At 33.2% G+C, this 20472-nt stretch overlaps 2 protein-coding genes across 5 annotated transcripts in view; one reads left to right on the top strand and one right to left on the bottom strand.

The window, feature by feature from the left end:
• The window catches only part of LOC106051304 (mucin-2-like), a 28301-nt gene extending 21807 nt beyond the window's left edge, over nt 1-6494 (top strand). For 3 of the 4 annotated variants that reach the window (XM_056017055.1, XM_056017053.1, XM_056017054.1), the window contains exon 6: nt 221-6494. In XM_056017055.1, the coding sequence (XP_055873030.1) occupies nt 221-1135 (915 nt within the window). In that variant the 3' untranslated portion in view covers nt 1136-6494. The remainder of the gene's footprint in view (nt 1-220) is intronic. The other variant, XM_056017056.1, reaches the window with a different exon arrangement.
• Nucleotides 3530-20124, bottom strand: LOC106051303 (uncharacterized). Its single transcript, XM_056017057.1, has 13 exons — nt 19979-20124; nt 17477-17673; nt 15985-16060; nt 14400-14494; nt 13869-14000; nt 12801-12901; nt 12453-12556; nt 11503-11635; nt 10522-10603; nt 10186-10276; nt 9539-9687; nt 8179-8320; nt 3530-7988 (listed from the first exon to the last, which is right to left on the bottom strand). The coding sequence occupies exons 1-13, from the start codon at nt 20029-20031 to the stop codon at nt 7832-7834; spliced, it is 1512 nt and encodes a 503-aa protein (XP_055873032.1). The 5' UTR covers nt 20032-20124; the 3' UTR covers nt 3530-7831.
• Between the last annotated feature and the right edge of the window lie 348 nt (nt 20125-20472).

Genomic DNA, 20472 nt, shown 5'->3' with positions numbered 1-20472 from the left:
TGTAAAAGACGCTATATAATTAATTTGTTATCAAAAGCGAATGTGTAATAAAAAGACGAAAATGTTTTCTGTCCTATTGAGTCTATGTTTCACATTTTAACACATTACTCTGTATCACTTAGTCTAAATCCCACGCATACTCAACACTGTCTTTTGTTAGCTCACACAGATACAATCATACAAACCTGCTCCATGTAAATGTTGGTATCGTCTTTTTCAGGTTTGGTACACTGGCTGTACTGACGTGGCCATTTACGATTACCCTTTGGAATCTGCGCCCTCTGTTGCAACCACAAAGGCGCCGAGCTCCGAGTGCCCTCCCTGCGCTTCTATAGATTCACAAAATTATGAAATAAACTCTCTAAAACCTTACAATTTTCATTTGTATACTCGTAATGACCCTTCGACCACCCCTCCACCAACGAGTTCGTGGACCCCTTCACCAGCGCCCTCGCCTACAACTAGAAGACTCTTCAAGGGCGTTTTCAGACCGGTCCTTACTTCGTCGAAACCCGCTTCCACAACTTCAATTCAACAAAACACATCTTCTATCAAACCAACATCCGAAATTGATGCAGGAAAAACGCAAGTACTAAAGTCCACCACAGCTACGCCTATGACGACTTCTCCGATCCAGCACTGTTGCGCTCTATCTACTAGCCCCATACCCTTGTCGAAGCCGACAATAACACTTCCCAAACCGACAACATCCCCGATGCCGGATAAACCCAAAGAATCGATACTATGTTACGTAACCAACCGGAAGCGCCACCCAACGCTAAATATAGACCTTTGGTGCAGCCAACGCTGCCCGTCACTGGGGCGTTCCGTATGCTTGTTCAAGTTGTGCGCGCCAATTTCTTGCAAAACCTTACGCGACAAATCTACAGCGACAACGCTGCGCACTACAACCAAGACAACTACTACACCAACAACTACCACTACTACTACTACAACTACTTCAACTACTACTACAAAAACAACGACCACAACTGTCAAACCTCAAATCACACCCAATACAAATATCTTCCAAATTAATCCTTACGGTGGCTCAATATATATGCAAAGGGATACAAGCTATAATTGGAACAGTATGAATCTATTACCGTTTATATTGGGTGGCTTTGAGTTTTAATGAATCTATATCTAGATCTAGAGGTTTGTAATACCCAACTTAAAGATCGCACAAATTTGAAGAAAAAAAAAGAAGTAAAACAAACTATTTTGACAGTTGTTTATAAATAATACGATCTACCCATACATCTTGAAGAGTGATAGTCCGGTTACATTTTGGAGGTGTGAATTTCTTAAAGTTTACCAAACCTATATAGCCTACTACGCTACCATTAGATAATTTTGACAATCTATCAATTAAAGTAATTGGGATGTCTGCTCGAGTTTTAAATGTTTTGGATGTTGACATTTTTTAAAAATCGTTTCTGAAAAGATTGCAAGATCATGAGAAATTTTGTGATATCGAATTCCTGACATTTTGATCCAGCGCATAAAGGGTGAGGCACTCTTATACCGTAGATACACAGCACAGAGTCTTTCCATCTCTTAGATGACTGGAATTCTCCGAAAAAAAAAAAGCAGATAATCAGCAGACTTTACCTATACAAAGAAATAAACGAGTGTAGCCTCAACCTCAAAACTAACCACCAAAAGCTCAATAAACAATGGACCTCATTCACCAATCGTAAACAAACAACATTTAGCCACGTGATTCTATATATCTTTTATACAAATTATGTAATCCATAAAGACTGTCACGTGATACGTATTTTTCATTGTTTTATCAATATTATGACGTGGCTAAATGTGTTTATTTACGATTGGTGAACGAGGTCATAAAAACATTGTTAAACTTGATTAATATTGGGAGTTTTCACACTCAAAGCTAATCACAGTTATCCGCTCTTTGTTTACACTTTGATTTTTAATGTCCAGTTAGCGTTCGTTGTACAATGAAATACAGTAAGAGAGAAAAAAAAGAAAAGAGTGCAATATGAAGAAATGTGTTGGCCAATGGCAATATAATTGAAACTACTATATAAAAAAAAGAGGAAAATATTGTAATAGAAACATTAGTAGAGTTTTTTAAAAAATTGACATATAAATATAAAGTCATGGACTATACTTTCAAATATCGCTGTTGTGTTATCTATTAAATAATCAAATTAAGTTTGTGTTTCTAGCTTAATAATTTGATTCTATCGTGTTAGAAAAAAATGAAATATATATATATAGCCTATATATAGGATTTATTAAAATACTTCGCTTATCAGTACTTTCCTATTCTGTTAGTAAACCAGAAAGATATTATATGAATTAGCATCTATGTAAAAAAAAAAATATAAAAAAATCTCCAGTGATACAACAACAAGAAAGTGTTTAGAGTGCAGAATAAATCTAGAATTGACTTATGAAAGTTGTAGGCTAAGTGTGCTAATATGAGGCCTAAGCTAAATAGATCAATGTATGCAGTATGCTACAATATATTAAAGTGAAAACAGACTTCATACACATAAAAATATACTTAAGAGTTTTATTATAAATTCACTGTAACATCTGCAAACACATATAAAAGTTAGTATTACTTTTTACAAAGCTTATATCAACTCTGTCTGGTAAAAAGTTTGTACACGTTATTTCTCTGACATCCTATCAAAGATCAAGCTGAAATTTTGCATAATTATTCATTGACACAGACAAGACATGAATCAATGTTGGTCTAGATCTATTACAAATTTAATTACATGATTGATCCAAACTAATTGAAACAATCAGACTTCGCATAAGCTTTGTGATTTTAAAAAAGTATTTTTTTAAAATGTTTTTCTTGTTTTGTTACAATGCGTAGGACGTAATCATCTTCTTTTTTGAAGTAACGTCTGTATTATATAAGATAAGAAATTCTTACCAGAACTTTATTCAATTTAGACTTTAAAAAGATGTCTATGTATGCATGGAGGCTATATATAAATTATTTTTTTTTAAAGTTCCCCTTTCAGACCTTGTGATCTATACAGCAAATGATGTTAAGGTCATGTTTCTGAGGCCCATGGTTAACTAGGAGGTCATGTGGCCAGCACAATGACCAAGTGCCTTTACTTTTCACCAATTAATGTCAGGTACCCATTAAAACTGGGTGGAATTAGAAGCACTCTATAGATCCAAAATTTAAAAAATCCCAGGCTTGACAAGAATTCGAACCCAGGACCACTTTACCACCCACCTCCTAAATTTATTAAGTTGATTTATATTTGAGTTTGCTTTTACACAATAGACTTCGGCTTTATTGCTTGCCTTTGTTTCAAACTATTTTTTTTTTGACCTTTCATAATTTTTCTCCCTTTAAAGTGAACAGAAATCATCAAAGAAACAAAAAAGTTAAAAATTAAAACCCACGTTGAAGTATTTTGTTGGTTTCATATTTAAAAATATCTCTTTGTTCAAGCCATCAGCTCATTAACTCAACTCATATCTTACATACCCTTCACGTACAAAATGAAAACAAAGACTTCAATAATATTTGTTTTGTGATTATTAATGTTTTTCTTTTTGATATATTCGTACAGTGAAAAACAAATGATTTGATTTACTTACAATTTGTGTACATAGAAACCATTCCAGTAGCTCATAAAGACTATCAAAAAAAATTATTTTGCAATTTCAAAGTTATTCCTAAAAATATACTTTAGATAGTAAAAGGATTTGAACCCGAAATTTTTGTTGTAAATAGGGATACATGATCCAATTTTAATATACAAATTGTCGTTTTCAATACATTTGAATTTGTAATTAAAAAATCTTCAAACTTAATAATTGATGACTATTGAATTTGTATTTTTGAATGGTCTAAAAATTTTACACACATATTTTACAAATAAACAATTCAATTTCATTACTACATTTTTTAAATCTCTACTGCAATTTATTAACACAATTTTAAAATATTGGAATATATTGCACTAAGTTGTAAAAATTTTATAAAATAAAATGTAAATTGTATTCATATGACACACTTTGCAAACTATCTGGCCTTTTAGAAATAATCTCGAGGGGAAAAAAATGTATTCATAACTAACATGGAACTAGATTACATAAATAATTGACAATCTCTTATTTTGGACAAACCGAAAATACACAAACTAGGGAGAGAATCCTCCATTTAGACTTTTTACAAACATTGGGATGAATTAAAACATCTCTTTGTAAAGTTTGTTATCTCAGAGTTGTATGCATACAAGTGTTTATATACAAAGTCATTACAGTTTAATGAGCAAATAGTTTAACCTTGCCTGATCATTGTTAAATTAGATTTGCTAGTTATATTCGAAACTACAGAAAGGGGAAGAAAGCCTCTCAATTTGTAACAACTAAAATGAATTCATTCTTATAGACAAGCTGTGGCAAATGGGGCGCTGCTGAATTCACCTATTTAGAAGATGATGCCTGAATCAAGAAGAAGCAATTAATACACATCTATTGTCTTTTGAGACAGAAGAACCCATATATATGTACATAGGAAATGGTGAACAAAAATAATTAAATGTTATTTATGTTTGTCTTCAAGTTTTAAGGAAAGCTCACTCCACAACATTAAATCCTACACCTTAGTGAGAATGTACTATTACTACAACCAACAGGTACTGGGTATTTAGTAGAAACAAGAATCCTCTAAAACTTTTTTAAACTGAATTTTTTTTAAACTGAATTTTTTTTAAGCCCATATCTCTTCCACTCAACAATCTGGATCAGTTAAAAAATATTTTCAACAATTTTTTAAAGTGGAAATCACTGGCACATGATCGCAGTCAATCATATCTCCCCGCTTCCTCAGAATAGAATTATTTTCTAGTGTCATTCTAAATGAACTAATTGACTCCAATCAATATTGAGATAACTCTTCATATGCCTATACATACATATATATATTTTGTTTCCTTGTTTTATTTAGCACAATTATAAATATAAAATATCATTTTTAAACGAGTTTGTTGTGTTATTCAATTGATTAAAAAATAGCTATGTTTAACATAAAACAAATTATTTAAAATTAAAAAATGAGGAATTATCAAATTATTAGAATTAGAATTATTAAGTGTCAATATGGGACCATACAGTTCAAGAAGAAAATTGATAACATCTTTGAGTATTTAAAAAAAAACTTTTACATTGTTTTTGTGTTTGTTTGAACCATCCACAATGATGATTTTTTTTGCCAAGCTATAAACTTTTTTTTTTTTAATGGGACCAGATTGTTTAAAAAAATTGATTTTTTTTTTTTACATGCAGCACAAAATGTATATCAATTTATTGGTAAAAAATTGGCAATAACACACATGGGGACAAGTGGGTAAAAACCTGGTGAGGAATTAGTTAAACTGTCTCTGTAATACAAAGATCTGATAACAAAGTCTTTTAAACAAAAAACATAAAGACCCACCACCATTGCAATACAATAAAATAAACCCAGATCTCAGATGAGTCATCCGATTAATCAATATAGTGATCCCCAACCAATGCAAAGGTGCACATCTTTTTTTTTTTTTTGCCATACACAAAAGTTGGTATATGCCAAGAAGGAAGATGATGTAATTAATAACTAGAACATTCCAGGATCCATTTGAAGATCAACATGTCCCAATTGGTCTTGACACTAGCTTCAGCAGGCAAATCGCATTTATACCTTAAGTGTAGTAGCCTTTTACACACAAAATTACCTTGATATTTATTTAAACAAAAGTAGAAATACAAATTAAATGAGAGAATATGTTGCCGGTGTGCAGTTAATAATCCTCAACTGAAAATCTTTATTCCTGAATGTAAGGGTTTTATCCTGAATACTTTGATAGTATTAACTGTTATACATTTTAAAATGTTATGAATTGGACTGAAGATAGATACGACTGGATTACATTCAATGCATTTAAAGACAAATGAACTTTCTCATCAAGATAGTCTTTGAATATATTGTACTGGAAGAAAATGAGTAATCTAAGGAAGAGATAAACTGAAAGGCCTTGAATATAATTTGTAAGAACAGTGTAATAGCATAAAATATATCAGTAGTAGTAGAAGTAATATAATTAGGCAATATTTCTTTGTTGCCAACAAAGCCGATCATAATGGCAAACTGACATATATTTCCACAATGTGCATAGCCTGCCCTAATGGGCTTCAACTCTCAAAGGAAGAAATTTTCATTCAACAAATATTTTATCACTATAAGGAGACAGAAGAGCCACATGTGCATCACTTTAATTTGTTTCATACTATAACTTCAACTTTTTCCCTTTTCAATTCCTTTCTTACTCTGCAATGTTCATTTCAGAGTACTGATGGTCATTCAGCTCATTGTGAGCTTATGTAACAGCTACTGCTGTCTGTGCTTAATTATTTCTCCAACTGATAGGAATTGCGTTCTTTTTATTTCTTGAGCTAGTGTTTGGCCAAAAGTTTATTAATATTTATAACAAGACGCTTTTTTTAAAAAAAGCTTTAAACTTTGTGCCTTTTATGATGGTTTCCCTTGCTTGAAGGTCCTAGAACTCTTTTGTGACCATGCTGTCCAGGTAGACCTCTTTTAGTGACTTATCTTCCAAGGTGGTTCATTTACTTTGACATTTTCTACTGATTATATTATGAATCTTTTATGAATCTTTTTTTTTACAAATATTACTTCAAAAGGATAGATGATTATGTCATCCGCATAACTTCCTTACGCTATCTTGATGAAAGTTAGTTTTCCAAATCTAACAATACACAGTTTACATTGCTCAATTCTTCTTAAAGATAACTAAACTGACATCTTTATATGCTGTTCAAAGAAGGGCTTAACATATTAGACTTTTATACAGCTTTGAATGTAGTTGTTTATTGTTCAGGCTGCTATATATTTTTCATGAAAGAAAACCAAGTAATCAATTAATGAAGGACAAGACAAAAAACAAATTTGATCTATTTCTTTTGAGAAATAAGTGTTCTTTCTCAAAAAATTCTAGCATGATCGCAGAGGATAAAGGCATATTTGATTTGAACCCTAACCATTTGGTAACAACTCAAAGCACATTAAGCTTCAGCAGAGCAGAGAAAGGATGTGGAACTGGTCATAAGGAACTCAAATATGATGATCAACCTTTAATGCCCTATACCGTAGATGACCTGTTATGATCATAATATGTTAACAAAGCTTTGTGATTAACTTGTTGCCATAACATTCTTAATAGAATCACAGACACCTAAACCCCATGGAACAAAACTAAAACTAAGTAACTGAAAGTCTGAAACATTAGTGTGCAGCCCTGTTGTAAATAAAATATGAAGCTTTATTTAATAATGCTTATAGCTCATTCATTGTGATATGAAGATTACCATTTTTGTCCTCTAAGGACTAGGCACACTGGTTTTGTGCCTCCTCGTGTCACTGGTGAGAACTAAGTGAGCCCGGAATGTTCGGCTGGACACTGGGAAAGCTGTTCCAGCTGGAGCTTGTGTCAACTGACTTGGAAATTGAATTATGTAACCCACTCTTCAAGACAAACAGATGAGGGTGAAACTAAATTACATCAAATATTGACAATAAAACCTCAAATTCAAAAAGCATGACTCAAGAATGACAGATTCAAATTGTTATCACAATCTCAAAAATTGATGTATTTATTTACAGATTTATTTGAGATGCATCAGGAACTTATTAAATTTCATTTTTGTGATAACCAAAGTTGTAATAGAAATATCGAGAAATAATTCTTGCTAAATATGTTTTGAGAAAGCCAAAAAAAAATCACAAAAGTAGATTAAAAAAAAAAATCAATGTATCGTATCATATATATCTCAAAAAAGAAGCCAAAAAACTTGGTTTATTAAGTTGGTCAGACTTGGTATCTACCATCTGGAAACTTTCACCAACAGTTTTTTTGCAATAAATAAAAAACATTCTTTCAGATTTGGTCAGCAAGGAATCCAGGTCAAATTTTAATCTGGAAAAAGAAAAATTTATATATAATGATATCATATATTTATTTAATTAATTAATTGATTAATTAATTTTTCTTTTTTCTTTTACACCCCTTTTAATAAAAATGTCTTTAAATTTAAAAAAATGAATATTTTCAACAAGCTAATAAAAATTAGAAATCAAATAAAAAGAGAACAAGCTTAGTGTCCTACTCTTTGATAAGGCTAAAGACTTGACCACAGTCCAGACAATTAAATAATTCCTCTCTGCATTCAGTAAGAAGTGTGGCACACATGAAGACCTCAAAGGTGTATTCCTTGTGAGTCACTGGCCCAGTGGTACGAACATCACCACCTGTTGCATATACAAGAGGAAAAAAGTGACAGCTATTTAGTCAAAATGTTTTCTTCTATATAATTATCCTCAAAAGAAACAATAGAATAAAAAGAATAGTTCTTTTAATTTGAAAAAATGCTAAAAAATAATAGTAAATAGAAAATAATAAAGATTTTCAATATTTGAGTCTGGTGGCATATAAATGTATTTATTTCAGCCTGTCATCCCTACTGAGTTATAGGTTGCCAACAACATGTTCATAGTCCCGTGTACTGAGCTATACCTTCTAGCTTGTTCTATTTGTAACCAAATTTGTAGATATCTGCTTCAAGATCAGGCTTTTAAGGCCTTGTAGATAACCTCTCCTCAAGGCTTGTCAGAGCAACTTCAATCATTGCCGTGATGACATAGTGATCAGAAAGGACTACATAATGATTTAGTCTGGTTTTTATATATTCTCTTGGAAATAATAATAAACATCTTCTTCATTCACATCAACATTAGAAACTACATATGAAATTCAGCATCATCATGGTATGCCATGATGGTTTGTGTTACTAAATTCTTCCATTCTTCTCATTCAGCCGATGTCCTTAGCAGAATATAAAAAAAGAGGCTGGTCCATTCTTTCAATATGCCAAGCCAGCTTTTCTTTGGACAGCACTTCATGCTCACTCCAATGTAACTTGAAGGATGACAGCGAGTGACGTCTTGCAAATATTACCAACAAGCTCAGTTTTCATCTCTTTACATTAGGAAATTAGATATAAAGTAAAATAAAAAAATAAAGAAAATTGTTTTCCTCATAAAAAAAAGTAAAGTTCCCCTTTAATATCTTGCAATTTATAGCGCAGATGATGTAAAGGTCATCTGTTTCTGTGGCCCTCGATTAACGAGGGTTTCATGTGGCCAGTACAATGACCAAATGCCTTTCTTTTCCCCAACTAATGTCAGGGTGGAGTCAGAGGTGCCAAGATCCCAAAATAAAAAATCCCAGTCTTCACCAGGATTTGAGCCCAGGACCTCCGGTTCAGAAGCCAAGCACTTTACTACTCAGCCACTGTGCCTCATTGTCCTGATACATGGTTTATGATTAAAGCTAATCCAAGTTTCCAGATCTGGGTAAAAAAAATCATTACTTCTAAAAGAATTTTTGGTGAGGTGACTCATGCTATACCCCTTAACCTTCAAACATGATTAAATTACTGTTTATCAAAGCTAATGTTGGCTGCTTACCTGTGTTTTCAAATTCTCTCATCTCCTCTCTCATAACTGCCCGTGCTGCCTCCACACTGGTCAGCTCAATGTGATGGCTGGACAGAATCTCAAAGCATCTTAAGGAGTCTTCATAGCTAAACTCCCTCTTGAAACCCAGCAATAGCCACCTGGTGATTAAAAATGGGACACTTCTAGAATTACATTACTGTTTATACTTGATCATAAGAATCATGTTAGGAAAGTTTCGTAAGGAGAAAAATGAATGAAATGATTTAGTTGATAAAGTCATACTACATGAATAGTATGATTTAGATGAGGACAAACAAAAATATATTAAAATATGATTGAAAAAAGTGCCAAAGCCTTGGAAGTTCATAAAAAGGTATCTTGTGCAGCTATATTGAAACATTCATAAATGCACTACAATCTTAGAGTACAGGGCTATGATTCTAAAAAAAATTATTATTTAGTAAAGGTGAAACAGGGTATTCCCTATCTTAAAATCAGTGTTACTAAGAGAGCAATAAAGAAAAATTAAAATGGATACGCTTCTAGACTTTTTATTGGAACATATTTATGTTTTTCTAAGCAGTTTTACAAGGTCTACATTACATTAGTATTAAGCTTACATTAGTAAACACAACTTCTTTTAGCAAACGACATACCTGTGACAAAAGAACAAGTTACCAAGGTCAATTATGTCCAAATGTTTGAGTAGAGCTGGATCCATTTCTTGCAGTAGCATCCTGACAAGATCTGAGATGAGACGCAGATTAATTTATAAATAAAATCTGTGGTAAACTCAAGGATACTTGAAGCTATTCAATTTAAAATGACTCTTTTATTTTTCATTAGTTAGACGGAAGTGGCAGTGTGCTTTGGAACTTGAAAGAAAGGGAAGCAGACACATATAGTATATTCAGTACCCAAAGGTTAAGGGATAATTGACAAATATTTCATAGTTTATTATGATAATTCTTAAGTCTTTAACTATTACAAACCTATTTTATGCGTCATGCCTTCCTCCATAAAGTCATTGCCTATTGTCTCCATATAGGTTTTGAAACACCAAAATGTCTGAACCTGGTAAAAAAAATTTTTTCAAGTTAGGAAATATTGTTTGTTTTATCATTTTTTGACATTCCTTCAGAAGATAATAACACCCAAAACTCTTGCAGGCCAGCAAGGATTGCAGCAGCCTGGGTTTGAACTCACATATAGTAATGACAGTTAAAAGCGCATACCAAACCACCAGGCAGTCATCCTGATATAGATGTTCTTGCTTATAACAAGCACAAGTCATACAAGCAGTGATATTACATTAAAATATGACCACTTGAGAGAACAAAATTGTTTCTAAAAAGAAGCAATTCACATTTGAATACCTGACATCAACTGGGGAATTTTTTTACTTGTGCTGGAACGAGACCAATCATTTTAGTAGGCCTATTGTGACCTGAGACGTGGTATACAGTGATGTAATTAACACCATTTTATTAGCTTTGAGGGTTAATGAGTTAATGAGAATACCTTGTGGCCAGCTTAGATATCTCCTTTATAATGATTGAATCCATGGATGTTTTTAAATGTTTTACATGTTTTGGATGTTCCTTCAAAGTTGAAGATAATCTTCTTCCTAGTCCAAACCACCCTCAGGACGATAGGAGATGCTGCGGGCAGAGAATAATATGTTCATAGACTTCGCTAGTAGAGTGGTTACCATGTTGGCTTGAGAAGACTGTGAAGGCTTTAGCCCACAAGTTCAAATTCAGGTCATTCCCCCTTTTTTTTAAAAATACATTTAAAAAGCGATCACTCAGATACACTGTTCTTTCTCCCCCTACCCTATTCCAACTGGTCCAGACAATTGATAGGGTCATAGCATATTGAGAACGCTAAAAGCATGATTTAGTTTAGAGAAAAGCACTTCAATAGTATAGCAGTAAAATTTATGTTAAATTATAAATAGTAGTTAGTCTTACCTCAGAACCCATTACGTAGAGGAATCTAGACAGTATGTCATTCATACCTTGAGCATAGCCCAGGGCATCATGATAGGCAGCAAAGGTGATGAGTACATCTCGTAATTCTGACAGGTGAGGATTCCCATGACCACTGAGGACAGAACACAGTGATTTCAAAATTTCCCAAGATGAGTTTAAATTTTACTTACAGTATTGACTAATAGTGTGGCAATATAGCTGCATGTTCTAAATTGTAAACATTCTCAGTCAGCTTAACTTAACATGTTATCAATTACAAATACTCTTTCCAAAAAGAAAGTTATTACACTATATTTGTTAGTTACTGTAACTAAGGGCAATAGAGTATTTCAATCACCTCTACAATTAATCAATATAGCATGAAAAAGGAAAAAATACTAGTCAAACTTTCCTTAAATTCCTTTACTGTAACTGCCACAATACAGTGGGAGGATTGCCATACCAACTTGCCCATTATCGACAATCCCCATTGTGGAATGGCTTGGCAGACTTGTTGTGCTGGGCTGTTGGGGGCCTGTTCCATCCTCAGCCCGAGAGACATAAAAAAAAAAAAAGCTCACACTGGATAACCCCACAGAGCCAGTGTTCACTATTCACCTATTTAGTTTTCACTATTAGACCTTTCCACAGAGGCTATGGGAGCTGGAATGGAACTATCAGTGTTACTGCTTCAAAACAAAGCAAGGCCCAAAAATTTTTCCGTCCAATCACAAACTGACTTTGGCAGAAACAGAGTTTCCCTCAACATATTTAATATACCACACTAAGCTACCCACACTAAGCTACCCATAATGTGGAAAGCCAAAAACAAAAGAATGCATTTAAATTCAGGCACAAATGTAATGAGGATACATAAGTCATAAATTTGTTAAAATTACATCATTTCCCTATAATCAGTTTCCTCAACAATATTAAAATTATTAAGTTACCTAAAGAATGGCTGATCCCTGTCTGTTCTTGGTACATCTTTGTCAATGACTCGTATATTTGACCTAAGCTTTGATACATCAATCTTCTGTCTATTAACTTGAACCTACAAAAAAATTTTTAATGTTAACTTTATGCTCTAAAATAATCTATTTCAGTGCTTTACAAATAAACAATTAGCTAATGTCTCAGAGTTTAACATGGTAAGCTCGCTAAGAAATGGAACTAAACGATTCAGTACTTGAATGATTTGATTACTTAATCAAGCATTCAATTTTTTTTAGATTTTTTTAAAAAAAAAAAGACACACCCTTCATAATAACTATCTACAAATCTTAGTAATACCATACCTGTGCTTGAAGCCTCATAAAAGTAATTTTTTGACTCATCTCAGAGGAACTATATGACTCTGCTAGTTCAGGGTGACCTAGACATCTAAAATCAATTTTATCTGGAGAACAATATAAATGGTGATTTACTAAAATGATTATAGCTTGACAGTTTAAAAAAAAGAAAATTGATTTTCAATCTTTAAAGCTGGTGCATCTTTAAATTTAGGGATTTTACTAATTGTGATATAATTTCTTTATTTTTTTAATTTTTTTTTTTCTCTAGTCTTTTTACAAAGCTTATATCAACTCATTTTGTTTGGTAAGAATTTTGAACAGGTTATTTCTCCCACACCCATTATTTATTGTTCCTAACAAAACATGAATCAATGAAGAAAAAATAGCCTGTTAGTCAATTAATTACTAGTAATTAATAATTTTGTTTGATACCAATTAATCCTACAGCATTAATATAAATGAGGCTCAATATGTTATACACATTATTTGTCCAACACCCGTTCTTGAGTTCTAATTTTAAATGATTATTTGTTGTACCTAACAAAACATGAACAATTTTTTATTTTAAATTAATCAATTAGTCAATTAATTATTGGTAGTTAGTTATTGTGTTGATATAACAAGGGAAATAACTTCTATATTGTAAATGTGGAGTTCTTCCCCTTTAGATAATCAGTTATCTTTTATTCAAGTCATTGTATAACTAAGTTTTTAATAGTCTATGATTTTTTTATGATTAAAATTACATTGTAATCTAATCTTACAACAATATTCGATATTATGTATCAAAAGAAAAAAGTAATAAACAATAGTTGTTTTTTTTTAATGCATATTTTTTAGAGATTTTTTTTACGTCTACAAAAATTCGGAAATTTAAAACAAAATTATATTACAAAAATCAAGATACAGAAACAATTTGGACATTTTGTTTTCTCAATGCATAACAAAAAGAAAAAGGTTAAAAATAGTTTGCAGGATTTGAGGATGAAAAATGCTAAGAAATAATAATAATTTACAAATCTTAAAACTATTTTAAAAATGAAAGTAGCACATATGTAAACTTGATGTTACCGCTGTGCATTGAAGTGGAAACAGATGAGAGTGTGTCCTGCAAGATTGCCTCTGTAGTGTCAGACTGATTTTGAGATACATTTTGAGCTTGAATTTGATACCTTGCAACCAGTCCTTGTTCTATGGGTGTAGCTGTGAACAGTACAAACATAAGCAATGATAACCTCATAACATAAACATGAGTAAAATATTAAGAATAACAATTTGGTCATTTTTTTCATCCAATTACAAAAGATTCATGCAGATAAAAGAAAGAAAAAAGCAAAACTGTAACGTTTCTAATCAGTGTTTTACATCATATGTCCCAGGATAAATCACCACAAACCTGGGATAACAAGATTTGTCAATGATCATCATTAAGCTCAACATCTAGGATAATTTGTTTTATTAAGTTTTTTAAACAAATGCTATCAACATAAGAAAAACATTTCTTCGTCAGGCTTTTTTGATGTCCTGTACTCTTAAGCACAGCTATTTAAACACATATGTAGTAATGGACAAAAAAAAACATATTTAAAAATTCAATCCTACCATTTGGCTGAGAATCTAGAACAAGTAATGTCTTCCACCTGGATTTCATTTCATGGTACTGAACTATGTTATCTAGTAGAAGTGCTTCTCTTTCTCTGCAAACAAATAGCCATACTCATTACAAAATTTAACTACTTTTTGTTATTTTCAACAAATTATGAAAAAAAAAAAACTATATGTATCATTACACATTTTTATATAGTTAATACATATATCTTTAGAACAACTTCACTTTCAAAATAAATTGGAGCGTTTGAATACTCTTTGATGCCTAACATTCAAAACATTTCTTTCCTAAAACCATACAACATTCCCTACCCATCCAGATATAGATGTACCCAGCTTGAGGAAAGCTTACTATTTTTCTTGGAATGAAAAAGAAGAGATCACTGTTAATTTTTTTTGTATCCGTCCTTTAATCAAGAAGCATCCATAAATTGCTTTTTAAAGTTTGAAAGGGATCCAGAAATATAAAAATGGTATTATGCATTGTCTTATCTTATCTTAGAACATACAGACCTTATTTAAAAAAAGAAGATGATTATGTCCTATGCGTGTCCCTAGGTCAATCTAGTCATGCAAGTTAATCAGTGACTTAAACTCTGCCAAGTTTTTGGTTTTGCTGGCTGACTCAGGCAATCCATTCCTTGCTATAATAGCGTTTGGTAAGAAGGATTATTAGTCCAAATTTGTCCTAGCATGAGGAACAAGGAATGTGCCTTTATCTTTGTGTCTTTCTAAGTATTTTATTAGGTTTTGTTTATCACAAGAAAGATGATGCCTATTATAAGCTATCACGACAAGATCAACGTCTTATTTTTCAACTCAGGACCCGACACAACAGAATAAGACAACATATGTACCGGAAGCTAAAAATTGGAACCAGTGAAATCTGCCCATGTGGAGTGTCACCAGAGAATGCTGACCATGTCCTCCAGAACTGCTCTCTTTAACAAGAGGCCCATACAAGACACTGGCCCATAAAACACCCCAATAGAAAGAAAACTATATGGAGAGCTTCCTGATTTGGAAACCACTGCGCAGTTCATCTCATATATTGGTCTAGTCATCTGAACACTCCAGCATAAAAATGAGAACAAAGAAGAAGGTTTTGTTTTTTTATTTGAAGATTATAGTTTAGTGTTTTATGTATATTAGCTGCTTTACTTTTTAGTCTTCTATCCTGAAGGGTTTCTAAATTTAATGATTTTACTAAAGGATTTACTCTAATCATATGTGAATATTTATTTTCTATGAATTTAACTGCTTGATTTTGTGTCTCTTCCAGATTCTTAGTGGTCCCAAACAGATAATGCATATTCTATTATTGGCATAACCAAGGTTAAATATCATTTGAGTTTTATGTTCTTATTTGATTTGTAGAAATTCTTTTTTAATAAATCCTAATGCTTTGTTTGATTTTTGAATAATTTCATCAATATGTCAATATCAATACCGGTATGTCTAATGAAGAGATATTTGAGAGAAAAAGAAAGGTTAAAAATTGATGAAATAATAGCTAGATAGATATTTTAAAGATTTAATTATAAGCTCAGCTGCTGTTAGTTAGACTACTTGCACTCACCGAGCAGTAGAGTTGCATGGATATAAGCCGAACAAGAAACCCCAAACTTCTTTCCTAATGTCTGGTGATACACCACCTAAACCAAAATTTAAAAAAAAAATATAATTAAAAATCAAGACATTACAATTTAAAATTGTATCATTTGCATATAGGGTGATTAGAAATCTCTGTTAATAAAAAGAAAGTATCTTCTACATTTTTAGCAATTTATTGAGAATCTCATATCATGTTTTTTTCATGTGTTGATTCTACTAAAGGCATTACAACTAAAGTCAAGAGACAGAACTTCCTAGGACCCAGTATTGCACATTAAAGAAAACCTCAGTGGAAACCAAAGCAAAAGAGGTGTTGCTTTAGTATCAGTACCAGTTCCAGCTTTTCAAAATCTGCCCTTTCCTAGAGTACAAATCAATTTGGACTGTCATCATTATGGTTCTCCCTTCACACCCTGGAACCATCCCCTGCCATCCTGCAGAAGGTTTTTTTTATTAAAAATCTTTGGTACTGAAGAAATGTCAGAAACTTGTGAAACAACAACAAAATAAAAAATAAACAAATGTAGCTTCTACACATTACTTGACTGTCACAGGGCTGGTTGTCTAACCCGACACCCCAAGGGTAATAGACATTTTACGGCGCGACTGTACAAAATCTGCTAACATATGGAATAAGTTGTTGGCAAGGCAACGCCTCATCTAAACTGTTACAATGTCTAGAAAACATCATTAAAAAAGCATCAAAAATTACACTCACAACATTACCACATTTAAAGGAACTTTTTGAACAAACGTGCCTAAGAAAAATCGAAAAAATTTTGGAAGACAACGGCCACCCGCTCCATCAGAACTACGCCAGGTCGTCGTGAAGTGGGCGACTGCTGTCAATCAAAACAAGAACGGAGCGGTACAAAAACTCGTTCGTACCTCACTCTGTCAGACTCTATCACCACCACTCATTGATTAGGGAACATGAAATGCACCAAGATACCTGTGTGTAGTCGCTGAATGAACTCTCTATGTTGTCTGTTGTATTTATGTGTATTTTTCTGTTGTGTTGTCTTTATATGAGAAACGAGTCCTTGTAATCACAACAAATTTCCGTAAGGATCAATAAAGCAGTCTTAGTCTTAAAGTTCCCCTTTCAGACCTTGTGATCTATAGGGCAGATGATTTGGCCAAAGATTAATGAGCAGAGTCTTGTGTGGTCCTTTACTTTCTCTAACTAAAGTCAGGTACCCATTAAAGTTGGGTGGACTCAGGGGCACCCTAAAAAACACAGAATTCAAAATCCCAGTCTTCACTGAGATTCAAACCCAGGACTATGGCAGAATATCACTGCAGGATAGTTGGCCGGATAGTAAAAATTACACAGTAGTACCTACATTTCAATTAATATGTATAAAGTGGACATGATTTCATTTATGTCTGTTAAGGAATATATTAAAGTTTGTATTTAAAAAAATGCAAAGACTCTATGAACAAAACAAATTTACCAAGGAATACAGCTTTTCTTAACTGATGTTCATTGACCAATCTTCCATCTGCGTCAAGCATTGCATTGAATGTGGAGCGGGTCAGTGGGTCAGTCCTTGTAGTAACCAGCACATCTGTGTAGAGGGCTATTCCGGCAGGTGGCAGCTTAGATGAAATAATGTCCACCTGCTCAAATGATTCATCTTCAGTGCAGGGTCTTGTTTAACAGAAAAAAGTTTATGTTATATACATGAAATTCTCAAAACTTCTTCAAGAAACTGTTAAGAATCAACTATAAAGACTATCTGGAATGAAAAATTATGTGATGCTGCTGACCCCAAACTGTATTACTTCTGTAGCTCCTTTGGACACAACAGCTAGTGTGAAGATGGGGGAACTGATGCCCGTGTGGATGACATTTTAGTGACAATGTTCCAACCATAACTAATGCCCAGGCTCTCATATCTAGCTAAATATAAAATCTAAGTCTATTCACTGTCTAGTATCTAGATTGTAGATCTAGTTACTTAGATATTACTACATATCTACTTATGTCTTATCTAGATCATCTAGTCTAGACTAGACTAAATCATAGAAAGATGATATACCGGTACTTACTTAACTTCTTAAGTCTTAAGTGCAGACCTGCCTACCAAAAAAAATCCAAATGCGTAACGCTGATGGTCAAAATGCGTATTTTGGAACAAGAATGCGTAACACTTACGAGATCCACTACTTTGTCATATATATATATAATATATATATATATATATATATAATATATATATAATATTAGATCTAGATGTCATGTTTAAATCTACAATCTAAATCTAGATCAATACGACAATAGAGATGATATCTAGGTCTAGACTAGATCTATGTCTATATAATGAATATAATCTACTCTAGATCTGGGCTCGAGAGTGTTACCGATGCCGTGGATCCGCTACAAACGTAGGTCTACTCCAAAGACCAAACTTTCGTAGGCCTACCTTCATTCTTGATCTATTCTATACTAAGACTAAGAATCTAGTCTAGATCTAGACTAGATGGTAGTAGACCTAAGTAGATGTTATCGATCTAGATCTAGTCAATCTAAATCATACTACAACTAAATTGGATCTAGATTGTTGAGTAATGTAGAGAATCATGACTAACGTAATGACTAGCTAGATCTATTCATGTATAACAAGTTTTCTAGATCTAGAATCCAGATCTAGACTAGATATCTACAATGTCACTCAATGTGTTTTGAATCGATAGCACTTCGATATTTTTTTCTATACAAATGAATACGGGAATCAGGGATTCAACATAATTAATTTCTACTAATGAACTTACAAAAAAAAAAGTCACTTTGGTGTATCAGCTAACTGACGGTACCAACCCGCCACTCCCTCACTCTCGCGTTCTTCATTTCTAGACTAAATCTAATTACTTTTAAGAACCAATCAACGTATAGATCTGGACACAATGTGTTCCCCCACCTTTTCTGTCCCCCCCCCCCCGGCCAACAAAACGGCTTAGCGTGACCTCCGTGACCGCTCGTAAGCTAGTCAAGAGAGGGGGGGAAAAAGATACGAAAAGCGTAACGCGACGGGTTCAATGCGTATTTGCGTACTGACTGTCATTTTTGGGAGATTTTGCGTAACGAATACGCATTTTGCGTAACGGTAGGCAGGTCTGTAAGTGTACTACATGAGATCTATTAAAATATTTAAAATCAACTAGCCACTGGCACTTGCCACTACTATTGACTAGTAGTCTACTGAATTCAAATTCAAGATCTAGACTAAACTGGACTCTAGAGTCTAGACTCTCTTAACTCTTAGTCTTAGTTTGTAGGACTGTCACTGTGTAGGCAGTCTGAGTCTACTCTACTATGTCTAGCCTCTACTACTATACTAGTCTAGTCAGTCTAGAATAGTCTAGATTCTAGATCTATATAGTTCTGAACTACGATGGACGATATAATATATATAGCCTTATTAGTACTGGCTTAGTAGTGGATGGCTGCCTGGTCATGCGGTTTGCGCGCTGGACTGTCGTTCGAATTTATCGACGGTCGAGGGTTCAAACCCTGCCCGCTCCCATCCTCCATCGTCCTGCGGGAGGTTTGGACTAGGAAGTAAACTATCTTCAACTCTGAAGGAACATCCGAAATATGTAAAACATTTTAGTAGTTAGTTAGTTAAAAGTTAGTTAGCTTATGGACGAATATAGATCTATATAGCCTTAGTCTTAGTAGTAAAAAATAAAGTTAGTAGTTAGTTAGCTTTTTCCCCTTTTACTTTTTGAGTTTTTAGCCTTTAGATTTTGAGGCTTTTGCCATTTCACAATTTCGTGAATTTGCCTGCCTGGCTTTGGCTTTGCTTTTTTTACTTTTTAGCTAGGCCTAGGCAGTAAGCTTATTATTAATATTATACTAAAACTAAGCAAGGAGAATACATTAAGTTGATTAAGTGAGGCATTATTATATAATATTGATCTAATTATTCAATTCGGAGGTTTTAATAACTTACCTCTGATAGATATGAGTCATATTTTTAGGACAAATAATTTCCTCCTCCTCCATTATTGTTGTTTTTGTTGATGTTTGTAATAAGTCACAGTAGTCTCCCCTTATTATGATGACAACTATAAATTTAAAAACAAAGCCTAATTACCCGGAACACACCGATTTCTAGATTCTATACAATTCTAATTTAAAATATTATTTTAAAAAGATATCCAAGGAAAATTTGTAACCAACTATAATTTCTGTATCTAGATCTTTATCTTGTAGAAAGGGATGGTTGCCTGGTCGTGCGGTTTGCGCGCTGGCTGTCATTTGGACTTAGGCCTATTGATGGTTTCGGGTTCAAATTCTGCCGCACCCATCCCGCGTCAACCCTGAAGGAACATCCGAAACATGTAAAACATTTTACAACCAAACATTTTATACTTATCAACAACTCCTAGCTGTTTACCCATATTTTAGCTCTTATATATTATTGCAGTGATGCCCAAAATACGG

The sequence above is a fragment of the Biomphalaria glabrata genome, chromosome 18 (assembly GCF_947242115.1).
Source record: "Biomphalaria glabrata chromosome 18, xgBioGlab47.1, whole genome shotgun sequence".
Taxonomy (NCBI): Eukaryota; Metazoa; Mollusca; class Gastropoda; family Planorbidae; genus Biomphalaria; species Biomphalaria glabrata.
The sequence above is the reverse complement of the archived record's forward strand: the minus strand, read 5'-3'. Positions and strand labels throughout refer to the sequence as shown.